This window comes from Microcebus murinus, chromosome 15, assembly GCF_040939455.1.
Source record: "Microcebus murinus isolate Inina chromosome 15, M.murinus_Inina_mat1.0, whole genome shotgun sequence".
Classification (NCBI taxonomy): Eukaryota; Metazoa; Chordata; class Mammalia; order Primates; family Cheirogaleidae; genus Microcebus; species Microcebus murinus.
In genome coordinates this window covers 41968551-41985253 of record NC_134118.1, presented here as the reverse complement: position 1 = coordinate 41985253, position 16703 = coordinate 41968551, and the positions used below count along the sequence as shown (strand labels likewise).

General features: G+C 39.5%; 1 protein-coding gene across 1 annotated transcript in view; it reads right to left on the bottom strand.

Annotated features, from left to right (window-relative positions):
* Nucleotides 1-289: 289 nt before the first annotated feature.
* The window catches only part of SLC10A7 (solute carrier family 10 member 7), a 234400-nt gene continuing 217986 nt past the window's right edge, over nt 290-16703 (bottom strand). Inside the window, exons 11-12 of the mRNA XM_012783763.3 lie at nt 5226-5371; nt 290-3042 (exon numbers count right to left, since the gene is read on the bottom strand). Of these exons, the coding sequence (XP_012639217.1) occupies nt 3013-3042; nt 5226-5371 (176 nt within the window). The 3' untranslated portion in view covers nt 290-3012. The remainder of the gene's footprint in view (nt 3043-5225; nt 5372-16703) is intronic.

Sequence of the window (16703 nt, the reverse complement as noted above, 5' to 3'; positions counted from 1 at the left end):
TGACATTTCCATCAGGTTTCCAGGGAGAAGGGGATTTCTAAGACAAGAAGACAGCAAAGGCAAGGACACAGAGGTATGAAGTTCTACAGAATGTAACTTGCTCATCAAACAAATACTAGGTTTGGGAAAAGCATTCTAAGGTTTCATCTTTGATGTTCCTCAAAAATATTACCAAGGTAGCTAAAATTCAGATCACCTAAATTTTGTCCCTTCTGTTCATTGCATATGTTTCTTTTTTGATCCTCAATCCTGATGCAGAAAAAAATATATGTCTAATTAAAAGCAAGGGCTACTTCTGGATTTTAACACCATGGCGTGGTGGAGGTACTGATATGAATGCCTGTGGAGACTATGAAATTTATATCTGTTTAACCACAAATGATATAACGGTGCTAAAATGAATCAAGAGAAATTTAAAGACACTTGGAAGGCATTATAAGTGCATCTGAAATCAGGTTAAAAATAAGTCACAGCTTTGCTTCTGATTTCTGAAACATCTTTGTTTAATTATAGAATTATTTTCATCTTCCATTCATCATAAATAATCCACTTCATTACTTAACCAAACCTTTTGAAAAAAATTTGGTACTTAGCATAACAAAACAAACACTGAACATTAGCCAGAGGTGTGTTAGTCTTAAACAGAATAGGAAAGAATATTTTTTAAAAACCCACAAAAAATTTTAGAACCTAGAAAAAAAAAAAACATGAAAAGATCAACATTATTATCCATTAAAAATCCCATTTCATAACAACCATTAAAAAAAAAGCCAGGTGGAAAAGTGAGTAAACATAAATATAATCTAATGTATTTCTTTCATAAATACACTTAGATAAAACAAATAACATAAAACAAACAGCTTGACAGTGTATAAACATAACAAAATATTTAAGCTCTGAATAATTAAATCCCAATAAGCACGAATTAAAAATAAATTTTATTTTTTGTTCTTTATGAAAAAATATGCCACAGCATTTGTGTAAAAAAAGAAATAGGCACAAACATGTCACTAAAGCCACCAAAGTTCACTATGTAAAGATTATTTGAAAACAAAACATTTTTTAAAGCAAAAGAGCAGATGTTATCATAGCATTTTCAGCTGAATTTTATCCCATAATCACACCTACTATAGGTGTTAGACAATAGAGGTAGATAAGTTGGGGAGAATCAGTATTGTAATGCTAGGAAGAAAGATTTTTATGATAGCTCAGAGAGACAGATGATAGACAGACATTTCCATTTACTCTAAAATCCAAAGAAGCTTGTAGAAACAAAACACGAAAGCCTTTCTCTGCTTTCTAGAAGCATCAAAAATAGCATGCAAAATGACTGCAGGTTGAGACAAAAGTGAAATTCTTGATAACTGTGTATACTACAGCCTGTTTAGCACAGATTTTTGTAGAGTCTGGTAGTAGCCTTAAAATTTACATTGAGCATAACTCTTATAAAATTTCTGAGGGTCAATGACATGGACAAAAGATGAAACCTGATAGTAACAATAATATAAACTTACAGTACTGATACACATGGTAAGTTTCTAAGGGATGATTTTTCGTTGCTCTGGGCGCAACAACAACATAGCACAAACAGCTGCTGAGGATATTGTGTGGCTTCGGTGAGACCCAGGATGCCAATACTATCTGTCAAATCAAGACAGGACATGTAGGGAGGTATGTCAGGATAGTGTACAGGAAACAGAAAAAGTGTTCCCTTAGTTCTATATATTCCTTTATTCTCTATTTGGGTCCAGTTAAAGTTCTTGCAGCCACAGTAGAAGCAATTATTGGATACTCCTTTGAAAGCTGGTACCCAATGGGGAACTAATTTTACTTGATATTTTGGTTAATGAATGCTGTTGCATTTTCTTTCCATCTGGCTAGACAGAATGTGTATATGTAACATGAGTTTGCATCTATGACCTTTATATTTTCATTTATTCATAAGAGCAATATGGTTTAACTTTTTCAAAAATGTTGCAAACATTTGTCAGATCTGCCAAGGAAATTCTCATTAATTAATTGTCTCAAATGTCTTGGGTGTGCTTAATTCCAAGATGTAACAGGCTGTTTCTGGCTAAAAGGGGCAATTCGGAAAGTGCTCAGCACATCTGTGTAACAGGAAAAAAAATTTGGTCTCAGTCGTGGAATGTGAATATTACCCATCATTAATTGTTGCTGCTTTCAAACCAATTGTAACATTTTTGTGCCTCATATTTGGCTATTACAAGTGTTCAAGTGTATTGGAAAACAGGTAAGAAAAAAATTATAGAAGAGGAAAATCATATTAAGATACAATTTAAGGACCCTGAAAACCAAGTTACATAATCTAACTCAAAAACTTCACTTAATTCACTCATAACTCAAACATAGGGATTTTTCTTTGAAGCAGCATATAATAAATTTAAGCCATATAGCATCACAATCTCTTATAATAGGAATGAGGAATTTCTATGCAGAAACTATTTGAAAGGATGCCTTAAAAAATGATGTCAAGGAATGCAGAGAACTTACTCTTTTCAGCATCTATTCCCTCTATAACCCCTGCTGAGTTGATAAAAAAGAGGCATGTCACAGTTGTAGGAAAAAAAAATCACACAGTAAATCAAAGTGTGCATGGATAAGACTTTGGAAATGTTCACTGTCATCAGAAGGGCATTTTCCTGATGGTGTGACCTCATTTCGAACATTACAGTAAATATTATATAGTATTGCACAAAAGGTGGTGCAGAGAAAGCATGTTTGCTTTTTGTCACTTATTGTGACTATTTCCTGCATTAGGAAAAAAAAATTAACTCCGAAATATTATACCACCCCTGGCAGCAACCTACAAAGTATGTTTTGGAAATAACGCTCTTGTCAAATACATTTTAAGGCACTTAAGCAGGTATATCATATTTTTGTGTAAAAAAATAAAATATTCATTGAAGCAACATTCACAAGTACAAGTCTTCAGAATTGTTTGCCTGTACAATCCTGTACATATATACACCACTACAGAAAGTGCTCCTCTTGTTATACTGTTGGCCTTGTCAACTTCACTCCCTGCAAGAAAGGAAAACATGTTGTTCAGAGTTGGGTGGTATCTGTGAACAAAGTGAAAGTATCAAGTAACGCCTAATAATTTATGCTACTAGTAGGAAGAAGAGCATCCTCCCCCATGGCATTGCATAACCAATAATTCAAACTTCTGGACACAAACAGATTTACCTGCCCATTTCGCAGGCCAGCACACTTTGTCATCTGCCCCTAGCCTGGCATGCTACTCATACAGCTCCCCTGTGCACCAGCTGGTGCCTTAGGTCTTAATCAGTATTGTTTGCTGATTAAGTAGAGGGGGTATTCACGAATACCCCAAAGATGGACTCTTTGTATTTATTTTAGTGGTCAAAATCAAAGGATAAATTCTGGGTTTTTCTGGATTATTCTAAATTAGCCAGTGGCTCCATAGTTTGGAGTGGTTTCTTTGCAAAGGAAAAATGAACATTATCCAATTTACCCTCCCTTTTGGAAATGCTTCTGTTACTTTGTAGAACAAATCCCAGAGCTTTTAAACATTTAGAAGAAAAATTTACTCCGATTACTTAGTTGTTCACTACAATTGCTTATTATTGATAAGAGTATTAGGATTTTCAAATAATTTTCTTCATTCTTTACCAAAATTTATACATACAAATTGTGACAATGCACATATATATTAGTAAACATAAGCATAAATATAAGTGGAAGTTTTCAAAGGGGATAAATAGTGAAAGAAAGGAAAAGATATTAAACTGCTTCTCTACCAACTCTGAGTAGGAGGCTCAGAGCCTGGTGTGGTCCCCAGTATCGAATTGATTTTATGTAACAAAATTTAACATTTTGTTAAGTAACTGAATTAGTGAACATGTTGGATGGGCTAATTTTCTCAGGTAGGGTCCTGGGGGCCTAGGGCCAGCCTTCTAAAAGTGATGGTATAATACAGTTCCATCTAGAGTGTCATCAAGGTGTTGAGGAAAGATCCTGGGAGCCAAACAGACCAGGATTCAAGTCCAAACTCCAGCACTGACTGACACATGGCCTTGGGCTAGCTGCCCAACTCTCTGAGTATTTCCTCACCTGGAAAATGGGCACAGCAAAGCCTGCAATGAACATCATTGTAGACGATGATGATGACAATAATCATAGCAGCTAGCTTTTATCAAATACCTGCCAGTGATCCTCTACAACACCGAGAGTGTACATCTTATCATTAGTCCCACAGTGGCAGAAACTGAGATACAGAGAAGTTAAGTAAGCCAAGGTCACGCGGTGAGAAAGTGGTAGAGCCAGCAGCCTGAGCTCTGCGCCAGGTGGGCTGGCCTCAGATCCAGCCCCTGGATCAGGTAAAGGATGGAAGGTGCTTAGCAGAGCTCAGAAGGTGGTACTGTGGCCATTCTGTTTTCAAGATATTAAGGACATGACACGGGGGCACTTTGTCATTTGATGTCTCTTCTTCCTGCACATCTCCTTACTGATAATAGCTGCTGCCTCACGTACAGACGACAGTAAGTCCTGGCAGTTCTAACCCACCAGGAAGGAGCCAGCTCTATCAGCAATACCATGTTCTATGCATTGTCTACACTTCTTGGGAATCACCCAGTTAATTTTGGCTGATAAGTTAGGAAATAAAATTGACAAATATCTAATATGTAACAAGACTCTAAGGTTGGTGAAATTAACATTGTGTGGGCTCCTTTGCTACTTAAATTTTATTTTTTAATGCCTGAACACAGTTTTGCCATATAAAGAAGTTATTTTGTGTCTGGAAAATTAAAAATAAATTAGGTATCCTAGATAATGCCAGGTTCTGTTGTATTTAGAAAGGCATGTCAAATGAGGACACAGCTGAAAGACTGGGTGGGGCAAAGATGACAGACTCCAGAGTGGAGTGCTTACATATTTTGAGTATATTTACTGAACCTTTACCCTGTGCAATATGCCCTTCAATATGAGTGAATTAAAAAGAGCTTTATAAAACTGCATTTAACGTATAATTGTCATTTATAACAATTTCAAGCCTTTAACCCTCAACCTTCCTGTTCAAATTGAAATGGACCAATGCACCACGATTATGGTATTTAGTTAAGGAAATAATGTACTTGAGAATGAGGATATGCTAGCAAAAGCTTAAGTGTATGAACAGTTCAGATTAGGCAATAGCATTTCAGTCTAATTTGGATCCAAATAAGATCCTTCCAGAGTCTCACCTTCTGCCTCGACACCATCCAAGACTTAATTGTTGGCACCAACACACTCCCCAGAAGGATCTGAGCTGGGTGGTAGATGAGCAAGGGTACGGATATCAAAGAGAGATGTTCATGGCCTGCAAACACTATCTTCAGCATCGGAATTCCTGATGAACAAAGAAGACAGAAAACCTAGATGCAAATTCAGTTTGTCTTCAAATTAAAGACACACTCCATTAAAATCAGAACGTCAGAAAAGGTTATTACCATATTTCCTTGTGTGTATTCACAGAACCGAAGTGGGAAGAACTCACCAAATCTTCTTTTCACTATATAAAGCTCTAAGCTCTAACTAGAACAGATTAAAGTGAAAAGGTAGTCTGTATTCAAGGGTACCAATAACTCTCACTGTGGATTAGCAGACTGTCTAACAAGGAAAGGAGAGAAGATTGCATGTGACAAAATTGCCTTAAGAAGGTTGAAAAATATTGGTAAGGGAGAGGTTAAAAATAGATGTTCTCTTGCTTAGTAGAGCAATAGCCTGTTGGTCTTTAGGGAGGTCTGCCTGGCACCAGTTCAAAGCCTTAACGCTGACTTTTGAGAGTTGAAAGGATATGGTCAGATAATGTATGGTATATATACCCTCTAAGCTTCAGTCAACTGAATATTGATAAAGGCTTTGTGTGTTCTCTTTTGGCCAAGGATCTCAAAGTGCTTTATAATCATCAAGCAAGGCTCATGCAATGTTGTATATGGCAGATGAGTTATAAAATTAAGGCTAAATGTTTATTTTTTAATTTATTGTTTAATTTTTTTTTTTTTTTTGAGACAGAGTCTTGCTCTGCTGCCCAAACTCGAGTGCCGTGGTGTCAGCCTAGCTCACAGCAACCTCAAACTCCTGGGCTCAAGCAATCCTCCTGCCTCAGCCTCCTGAGTAGCTGGGACTATAGGCATGTACCACCATGCCTGGCTAATTTATTTTTTTCTATATATTTTTAGTTGTACAGCTAATTTCTTTCTATTTTTAGTAGAGATGGGTCTCACTCTTGCTCAGGCTGGTCTTGAACTCCTGACCTTGAGCGATCCTCCCACCTTGGCCTCCCAGAGTGCTAGGATTACAGGCGTGAGCTACCGCACCCAGCCAAGGCTAAATGTTTAATCCTCACAGTCAATGTATCATTGGAACTCAAATATATGAATACTACTTTGTGAGTCTACCATTCTCTTATACGAAGGGCAGGGTGTGTATGTTTTGTAACTGGCTGCCTATAGAGCATACCCTTTGAGCTTCTATAACTAATGAAATTCAGATACTAGCAGTTTAACTATTATTACCAATTATTTTAATACAGCCATGGTCTTCGGAATTGCTATGTACATATATCAGCTTTTTCGAATGAATAGCTTTAATAGCTTAGCTTTCTTCTTATTTCCCAGAGAATGGCCTCTTAAAGGACCCGAGCTCCTAAACACACAATGATGGCACATAAATAACTTTTTATTGTAACACAACAAGGAAGGCTTGGCTTTTTCAATTATTTTTACCTTCTAATAAATTTCAAACCTTTATGCAAAAATGTATTTCATGGCTGATTTCTTTTCCACAGCCTCACATATCATTACCATAAACTGAAAACACTTAACCCTTCCCAAACATCAAGTCTCTCTTAGAGCTTCCAAGGTACACATTTAGATTTTTGCAGTTTCTGTTTTCACACTAATATAAAAAAAACAAAATAGCTTTCTTTTAAGAAAACAATAAGCTTTAAAACTCTATTTGTTGTTGAAAAATAGCATCTAATACTATAGTTTTGGAAAGTTACTACAATGAGAAAATTTTAAGATCTGCACACAACTCCTCCTGTTTTCAAGACAGGTTATACATTCTTTGGCCCAAAGGGATGATGCTAAGAAACTGGGGGACGGAATAGAGTGAAAGTGAGGCTAAAGATAGCAAGTGATAGAAGTATGAAGATATTTTGTCTCTAAAAGTGACCAAAGTGGGACTTTCTGACCCAAAATCAAGGACTGTGGCTGCTGAGTTAAATCACCTGAGTGATTGGCTAAGAATCTTTCTTGGCTAAGAATCTGAGCTCTGTGTCATTCTTCAGCAAGCTCATATGGGCTCGGAAGGGAAGCCAAAGCCATAGAGAGAGTCCCAGGTGCTGCTGTCACAATAAGTAAACAAAAAATCGATTGCAAAATATGCAAGGTATCTACATGTAAGCAACATCACAAATTCACTGCAATGTGACAAAGTAGGTGCACAAAGATAGTGACAGCACCAATGCTAATGGCATGTCCCGAGCGCTCACTATGTGGCTTGATCTGTCAAATGTTTTCCCATAGTAAGCGAACTATACCCCACAGCAACCCTGTGAGGTTGATGAAAACTATCCTTTTCACCATTTTACTGGAAACTGAACCATCTAGTAGTCAGGAAACTTTCCCCAGCAGTAGACTCCAAACTGCCACTCAGGACACCTGAATTTCCAGTTCTCTGTATCAGGTAAGGTCAGTTCGAGACGCCATGGGCACTGCAGCTCCAGTGAAGAACAGGGCCTGGCATGCAAAAAGTTTTCTAGTCCAGCCATCCTTCTGGAACTCATCCCCCTTGAAGCACTTGCAGGGCAGCCGACCTTGCTAAACTCCACCCCCTTCCCCCACACCAGGATGTCCTGGTGATTTTGGGTGGGTGAAAAGCTAAGTGACAGCTAGCACTACCCCAATAGTGGCAAAGGAGCCATGGATTCGAAGACATAGCCAAGTCTTGACCCTCAAGAAGTTTCTGGCGTACAAGTGACCTCTATCTTCTTTGGACCCTAAGAGCAAGTTGCAGGAAGCTCTCTACAGGCCTGTGCTGTTTCTGCAGTTCTTAGCTCTCCTATTCAGACAAGGGCCCTTTTGTGCGCTGCTCTCTCCAGGGGGCTGGGACTCTGCACATATCAGTCCCCCTGGTCACCTGCTCCCTCCAATGTTCTGCCAACAGGGGCACTAGAGGGAGGCTGGAGAAGGAGGAGGAATTTCTTTCCAGGTACCTGGGCTTCCTGCCGGCAATAGCACCTTCACTCCTGCAACTGATCGAGCACTGTGCGCAGGGCTAGGCACGCCCGGAGGCAGTAAGTGAGGGAATGCTGCCTTTATGTAACTTACTGGGCACACGGGTGACCGCTCACACCCCCATTCCCATCCCCATCCTCCAGGGCACCGTCAGCTCTCAGTTGCGCTTCCTGCTTCTGCCTTCACGCTTGTCCTGCCCAAGCCATTTTCTACTCTGTGACCAGAGTGAACATTCTAAAGTGCAAATGTGATCATGGCAAATCCCGCAGAAGTTTATCACACAGGATGGACTCCTAAGTGTGGCATACAGGGACTTCATGACTCGGCCCCCAGCTTTTGCTCTTTCTCCCTCTAAATCTCATCACTCCTCTGCCCTTGGACCTCCGTGCTCCAGCCATGACAGGCACCTTGTGGCTCCTCCCACCCCTCCGTGCCCATGCGCCGTGCTCTGGCTAGGCCTTCGCACCTGACCTCCTTCTGCCTAGAGCGCCCACCTCCCACTTCCTGATCTGCTCAACTCCTTGGTATTCTTCAGCTGGCAGTAGTTCTTAGGCTGCTTCCTCTGGGAAGGCGTCCTCAAAGGCCCAAGGCTGTCCTTCAGATCCTGTCTGCTCCACGCTGACCTATGCCAGGGCATTCCATCTTCACCTTCGCTCCCTGAGCGTTGACCGCTTCTTGTGTGTTTCCCTCACCAAGCTCTAAGCCTCTTAGGATGGGCGACTGTTCCTTCTTCATCTTTGAGCATATGGTAAGTGCTCAAAACGAGTGTGTTGAATGAATGAATTCATATTTTTCCACATTCCATCATAAAGTTACTGTGCAGACCATCACTCCATTTTTACTACATTCGTTAATTAGGAAAAAAATAGTAATAATTTAAAAACCCAAACAAACTTACTAGAAAGAGTTTTCTTTTTAAAGCAAGATTTAAATATAGGACTCTTTTCATCTTGCTATCACTGCAGTAATATAAATGAAGCAAATTAATTTTAATGCTCCCAGGTACTGATTCTGTGTCACCATGGTTGACAGGATTCAACTAGACTTTATGAGATGGCATTTGACTTTATGGAAGTGAACACTATGCACGCATTTACAATTTTACAGGGACTTTAAGCTGTCATGCTGAAAAATGTTTATAAAACATTAATCAAAAAATGCCTCTTTAATACAATGCATTGTCTGAAAGATGTTAGAAGGCGCACATTGTAAATGGATTCTTTTTCTGACTAAAGTAATTTCCACCAAAAGCATTTCCCCATTGCTCTACAAGTACACTGTGTGGATAGATAAAGAGCACTTTCTCAGCACATTACTACCTGATCCAAACACTTGGGAAATCACTAATGTACAGCATGCCATATTTCCATGTCACACATGACACATTTGTCTAAAATTATCCAACAGAGTTTGACACCGCAGCATATTCCTGAAGCAGAGCTTTCAACTGACATCTGCCAAGTAGGAACTTCAAGTAAGAGCTTTCTTCTTCTAACAAGCAAGTAAGGGTTTTCTTTTATCCTATACCCAGGATGGAAAGGATAAAACAATATATACAAGAACAAGTTTTTTCCCATTTTAAATATGTTTATTTTATGTTTTCTGAATTAAAAAATTCCCTTTGTATCAGTGTTCAAGTTTCAATGATTACTACATCTATTGGATGAACAGTTTCTTATTTTTCAAGAAACAGACATTTTTCTTCTCACATATGGACTTTTATTTAACTTGCACTGAAAGCTGCTCTGTTGTTCACAGTATAAAAACCATCTACTTGACATCATTGTTCAGAGTTTACTTGTGCAGGAGTATAATGTTCCCACCATTCATTCATTCAAAAATACTTTTGGGCCTCTGCTATGTGTGAGTTTCTGTCCTAGGTGGTAGGAGAATAACCCAGACAAGGTCCTTGCACTCTTGGGTGCTGCTTTCTGTAGCTCTTGCCTGGACCCTCTCAGCTTCCCACGGTCTGGTGGCTGAGTGCCAGCCCCCGTGGTCCCGGCAGCCCCGGCCATCACTAGCTTACCCACTTTCTATAACTCAAGGCTTCGGATCATCTCTGACAAATCCCATTTGTCTCTCTACTGCTAGATCCAGTCACCAAATTCTGTAGATTCTTTCCTCATTTACCATTCCCTTTCCCTCTCGGTTTTCACAGCCATCCTCCTAATTCAGTTCCTTATAAAATGAAGCCACGATCACACTTTCAGCCTCCTGACATAACTCCCTGTCTTCAGACTCTTCCCCTCATCAATCCTACAAGCCACAGCCAGATTAATCTTCCCCAAACCCACATTAATTAAAGCCAATACCCTGCTCAAGAACTGCAATGTCTTTCCAGTGCCCATTCATCAAATTCTCGACCTATTTAACTTCGGTAAAAAATAATTACTACCACCACTCTGTACACGCTACTGCATGCTGAGCGCTTGGCCGGCATTATCTCATTTAATCCTTACAGCAGCCCTATGAAGTAGGTGGCAATTTGCCCATTTAAAGATGAGGAAACTGAGGTTTAGGGCAGTGCAGTAATTTGCTTAACGTCCCACATCTGGTAGGCGGTAGAGACAGAATTGGACTCTGGTGCCTGTACTTTTAATCACTAAGCTAGGTTAACTCCGTTAAACCAAACTTCCCCTTGCCAATTGCTGTCACAAGCTCAGGCCTAGCACTTTCTTGTCCTTGTAAAAGCTGAGCCCCACCTGGATCTTGTCCTTTCTCTCCATGTACCTGAATCTGATGGGTTCACCAAGGCTCAGTTTTCTATTTTCCTCCCCCATGAAGGTGGCCCCCCCCCACTGATTTCTTTGTCTTTTGAAGAATGAAGACACGCTTCCTAGTTGTTGAATATGATTTAGCATTTAATTATGTTGTCATTGTTTTCTTGGGTAGGTTTTGGTTTCCCCTGAACACAAAAGTATTATATTTTTCTTTTAATCTTCTGCAATGTTTATGCAAAGGCTGGTAGTCAATACATAAATGATTGATCACTGAAGTAAGAATAGGTGCTAATGTTTCCTGTACTGAAAAAGATAGAATTTAGAACAAGTACTAGTTGCTTCGCTAGACTTTAAAGAGGATGCATTTATATACTCTTTGGGAGAGGGTTACACTTCATAGGCAAAAATATATTCCATATGGCAGGAAGGAAGGAAACTGGACGGACCAAGGAATACTAACTTTGAAATGAGCCTTGAAGCATGGAATAAGAGAGAAAAATGTATTGAAAAACACCTTTGTGTCTTTTAAAATCGAATATCACATTCACTTTCCCACTTAGCTAAGAGATACTAAGAGATGGTATACTCCAATCACCTGGATCATTTCCTGTCTTTCAAAGATTCATTCGCCTGAATTCACATGACTTGTTTTCCATTTAAATGCTTTCTCAGACTTTTCACTGGGTTCTGGAGAGAGCTGCTGGCAAACCTGGAATCCAGTTGCTTCTCTCTTCAGTCGTCATGGTGATTTCCCACTTTTGTTTAGTTTGTTCTTAGCTAGAAACATCCATAAGTTTACCATCCAAATGTCCTGACGTTGTTATTTGAATTCTCTCTCTTCCTCCTTAGTGAATCTTTCAGAAAAGCTCATGTTCGCCTTTGAAATTCACGGGCATGGATGGTCTCTTCAAGCACAATGTAACCCAGGAAGGCAGTTGCTGTTCGAGGGGCACTCCTTTCAGACATCACTAAAGCCAATCTCTGTGTCCCCGAACCCACCACACATGGCTTTCTCTTCAGAGACAGACTAGTCACAGAAAGTCAAACTCACTGGCACTGATTTATCTCGAATTACAAAACAAAGGGGCAATTATACAGTTTCTAGAGCACAAAACGATGCCATGATAAGGTACAACAATGGTTTTAGTATTTGGCTAGAATACGCTTTCAGTTAGGATTATCCTAAAGCAACCTAATTTTCAGTATTAATGGCTGTTGTTTCATGCAGGGATTTATCACTTATGATATCCAGGAGCCGACAAGAGGCTGTACAGTGTAGCAGTTAAGAAGCCTGGCTCAGGTGTCAGGGAGTCCCAGGGCCCTGTCTACTATTCACCACCTGTGTGAGTTTGGTTGGGCCAATTATTTAACCTCAGTTTTCCTATCTATACAATGTACCTACTTTATAAGTTTTTGGGTTTTTAAAAAAATAAAGAGTAGGTAAAATAATATACAATGTTTGGTGTATAGTAAGTATTTATCCGTTACATCCCAGACACTCCTGTAGGTGCATCAACAAAACCCACTGCCCTCATGGAGCTTATATTCTTATTCATTTACTAAGGAGACAAGACAGACAAGAACACCGTGCCAAAGATAAGTAAAGAGCAAATTCTACCCATTAACAAAATCATGGCACAGGGCAGTGGGAAAATGTTGCACTACTGTAGGAAAAATGTTAGATAAAATGGATTCAGTGAGTTTAGTTATTCTAATTTTTCTCTCCTTTTTAGATGATGTCAAAAGAAAGGTCACCTACTTCCAGGTTGAAGGGGAAGGCTTGCCTGCTAGATCAGTGGGCACTGGCCCACGCTAGCTGACAGTGTGGCATTTGGGGCCAGACAGTGTTTAATCTGCACAGCCCCCAGAGTTCCATTCTGGTTGTAAGGTTGGCTGTTCTAGGTCATCTTCCAAACCCATTCTGGGACATTCCAAAGGGTGGCAAGTCAACTTTCTGCAGAGTCCCTCCATGAAGGAGGACAGGATGTCACAGATCATGTGATCTGCTCTCCTTGCCCTCCATTTAAATGATGGGTCTTCCACTCAAATTCTCTGAGCAATTTTAAAATGCAGATGGTGCTGCCTTGCATTTGCCAGTGACTTACATTTCACTTGCTTCTCTGTTATTTTTGTGTCATTTCATCTTTAACTGAAAACTCGTGCCATTTCATCTTCGGTATGACCCCACCAGAGCATCAGAATCTTTACTGTTGCTTTACAGAAGACAAAGAAGAAAATATTTTTATCCTTTTTGTCCAAAGAATCATCCAAAATGAAGGAAAGCTAAATGATATATGTGAATTAGAGCTCTCCAGTGGTTTTCTTGGCATCCAGGTGTGGGTGCGTGGAATCTGTGTAGATTTAGCATTTCTAAATTGCTGAATACAAAGCCAGCAGCAGCAGCTCTGGGGTGTCTGACAAAGCCCCTTTGCTAGAGGTCTGGCAGAAAAATAGGACAATCTTGTACCAGGTTAACCAGTATGTGCAAATGGACTTTTAATTTCCAAACTCTGAAGCCCGAAAAGTGTCATATGGTTATCTCTGTAGGTAGCACATGACACGATAAAATCCACACAGGAGATGTCGCCAAACATGCTACACAAACTGGATGCAAACATTCTCTCTGTGCCCACCGAGGAAATGCTTGTCCATCGAGCCTCAGTACTGTTCTCCTGGCCCCTCCTCTCCTCAGCACGAAAAACATTTGAAGCTCAGATTTCTTTTCTGGTCTATTCAGGAGCTATTTAGCTATGCTAAATATCAATAAAGCTTCCTAAAAGTCTTAACCTTCTTTCATATTTCAAAACCAGAACTCAAAAATATTCCTTTATCCAAAAGGAGTTAGGCCAAGAAGAAGAAAATTAACACATATAAGGTTACAAGCTAGATGTCTAAGGCCATTATCAAGAGAAAGAAACCACCTTTCCAGGAATCAAATCTTTAGAAGAAAAGAAAGCAGTGTTCATGTTTTATTCTTTTAGCAATCACACCTCACACGGAACTTCAGAAGCCATATCTAGAGCATATGGATATTTTTAGTCTTCCTTTGCTGTTGGTAAAGCCAAACACTGATTGTAGCAAATACCTACACAATGCTTACTACGCGCCAGGCACTGTTTGGAGAATGTGCAAACATCAGCTCATCTACTACTCACATTCTCATGTGAGTAAAGCTACATTATCCCCATTTTTCAGATTAAGACACTGAGGCAGCAGATAAATAAACATTTGCCCAAGGCCACACACAGCTAGTAAAAGGATGTAGCTAAGACGTGACTACAGACAGACTGGCTCTCAAAACTGCTCTTTGCCATTCTCTGTGCCTGAAATGCCTGAAAGGGTAACATGAATACTTAGGAACCCTAGAAAAGGGATGTTTGATAAGATTAAGACAGAATAATGGAAGGTGAAAACCTAACGGAAATCGTGTTTACACAAGAAAGATCTGAAAGGAAGAGAGGTACCCCTTTTAAAAAGGGTGCTCATGGCCTGGAGGGCTTTTATTTGCTTTGAATTAAGGTTGATGACCATTTTCAGCACATTAGGAAAATTAAAAATTGGGTTTCAGCCTTCAGTTAGGTGGGCTATAATCCTATTGCTTTGCTGAAAATAAATTTACTTTAAGTAAATAAAGATGCAAGAAAAGACCCAAATGAGCAGCTGGTGTTATTTCTGTTTTGAAACAGGTATGCTCTGATTGGAAAAGATGTTTAATGAATGGCCTGAGCCAACTCACCAGATGCTGACAATGAAACATTTAACTCTACCAATTGAAGGTTTCTGCCTCAGAAGATTAGGTACACCTTCACCTGTCTGACAGCATTGTAGGAGTAATTAGCAGACAGGGAATTCAAGAATGAATTAAAGAACTGAGCCACAAAGCCTCCGTTCAAATACTGGCTGTGTCTTCCAGGAGGAGCCACCATGTTTATGGAGATCAGTTGGCAGGAAGTAGTGAGATGACTTTTTTCCTTTTCTAGGCTGTGAATGAAGAGTTGTTTAGTCTTCTAAAGAGACAATCTGTCTAATGTTCACACTCACAGGATGTGAAAACATCAAAAATAGAATGAGAATTTCATGTGATGAAAATAACACAAGGTCATAAGAATATATTTAACATGGTCACCAAGACAGAACTGGCCCTGTCTGACTCTGGAAAGCCTTTGTCTAATTTTACAGAGTTTTTTAGATGGAGTTTTATTTAAATGAAGAAAAAACAGTGGAACCTTTTAAGTCTGATGCAGAGAAGCTGATGGTGTGATGTGAGCTTCCATTCTGCCACTGCCTCCACCACCTACAGGTAGTTTTCCCTAAAATGTTGCATTGATAATTGTATCTATAGACAATGGAACTTCCAGGCTTCCAAATATTAGTTAAAAGGTAAATGTGAGTAAGCTGTGACCCAAATGCACAATAACTATTTTTAATACACATTTTGTTTTGTTTTGTCAATATGACCTGCCAATCATCTTCTGGCAATAATTTTCCTCTTGATGGTACTGTGTTTATGATGAATAAAAAAACCTCCCAGGAGATATCTTCTGACATAAAAGTACAAGGCAGTTTTGATTTGGGGATTAAAAGTCAGACATTTATCCTTAGATCTATCTCTCTGAAAAAGGTTAATTAGGTTTCTGTGGTTTTTCTTACCTAGGTGATGTCCTGATAACCCGCTCTTGACTTTTATTTATTCTCAATAATATAAAAATTCGGCAGTTCAGACCTCATTTAGAAGACTTCTAGGCAGAGGAAGAAATTAAGAAAATTCTGGAAGTCATTTCTGGAAACAATGATGTTTTTCTAATCTCAGTTTTCTCCTCTGAATACTTAACATATCTAATTATGACACAGATAATTTTGGTTTTCACAAATCAGTACAAACAAATGGTCAATTTTGTTAAAAAATGAGGAAGGGGTAGGTATAATTTTACCTTGCATTCTTTTTGGAATACAGTAGAGCGTAACACATACAAATACAGGAAACTAGCTAATGCAGTGGTTCTCAACCTCAGCTGTACATTAGAATTACCTGGGTGGCATTAAAAACCTATCATGCCTAGGGGAGGGACCCGTTACTGGACAGCTCCCAGGTGATTCTAACGTGAGCCGGGTCAAACAGCCAGAAGGCTCTGCAGTAGATGGATCGCCCAGGTATGCTGCGGAGGCATGGTTTTCTAGTTTGAGCAATGAGATCAATGATAGCTTTGGTGCAGGCTATTGTAAAGACTACATGAGACAATAACATAAGTGCCCAGTGCAGTGCCTAGCACACAGTAGGTGCCAAATAACTGCCAGTCCCTTCCTTTAATGTTTCAAAGTTTCAAATCTACTTTCTCATTGAATGTTCACCTCAACCTTGTGAAGTAGGAGAAAAATACGGGCTTGCAAGTTTGGATGTCTATAGGTCTGGCTGATTTAGACTGTATTATGACTTTGTTATCACAATGATGCTGTATCTTTCCCACCCTCTGGAGAATCTCAGGTTCTCAGGTGTCGGGGCTCTTTTCTCCTCCTTCTATGCAGTACCTTAGTCTCTCATCCAGTCTGATAGTTTAAAATAACCTCTACAGACTGAAAATTCCAGCCTGGATCAGAATGAAGACTCCGCTGGATGTCAAAAAAGACATCTCTAACTTAACATGTTTAGAACTGAACCCATGATCTGCTCCCACGTCACTCTTCAACCACCAGCACCTGTTCCTCTGCAGTCACCAGTCCA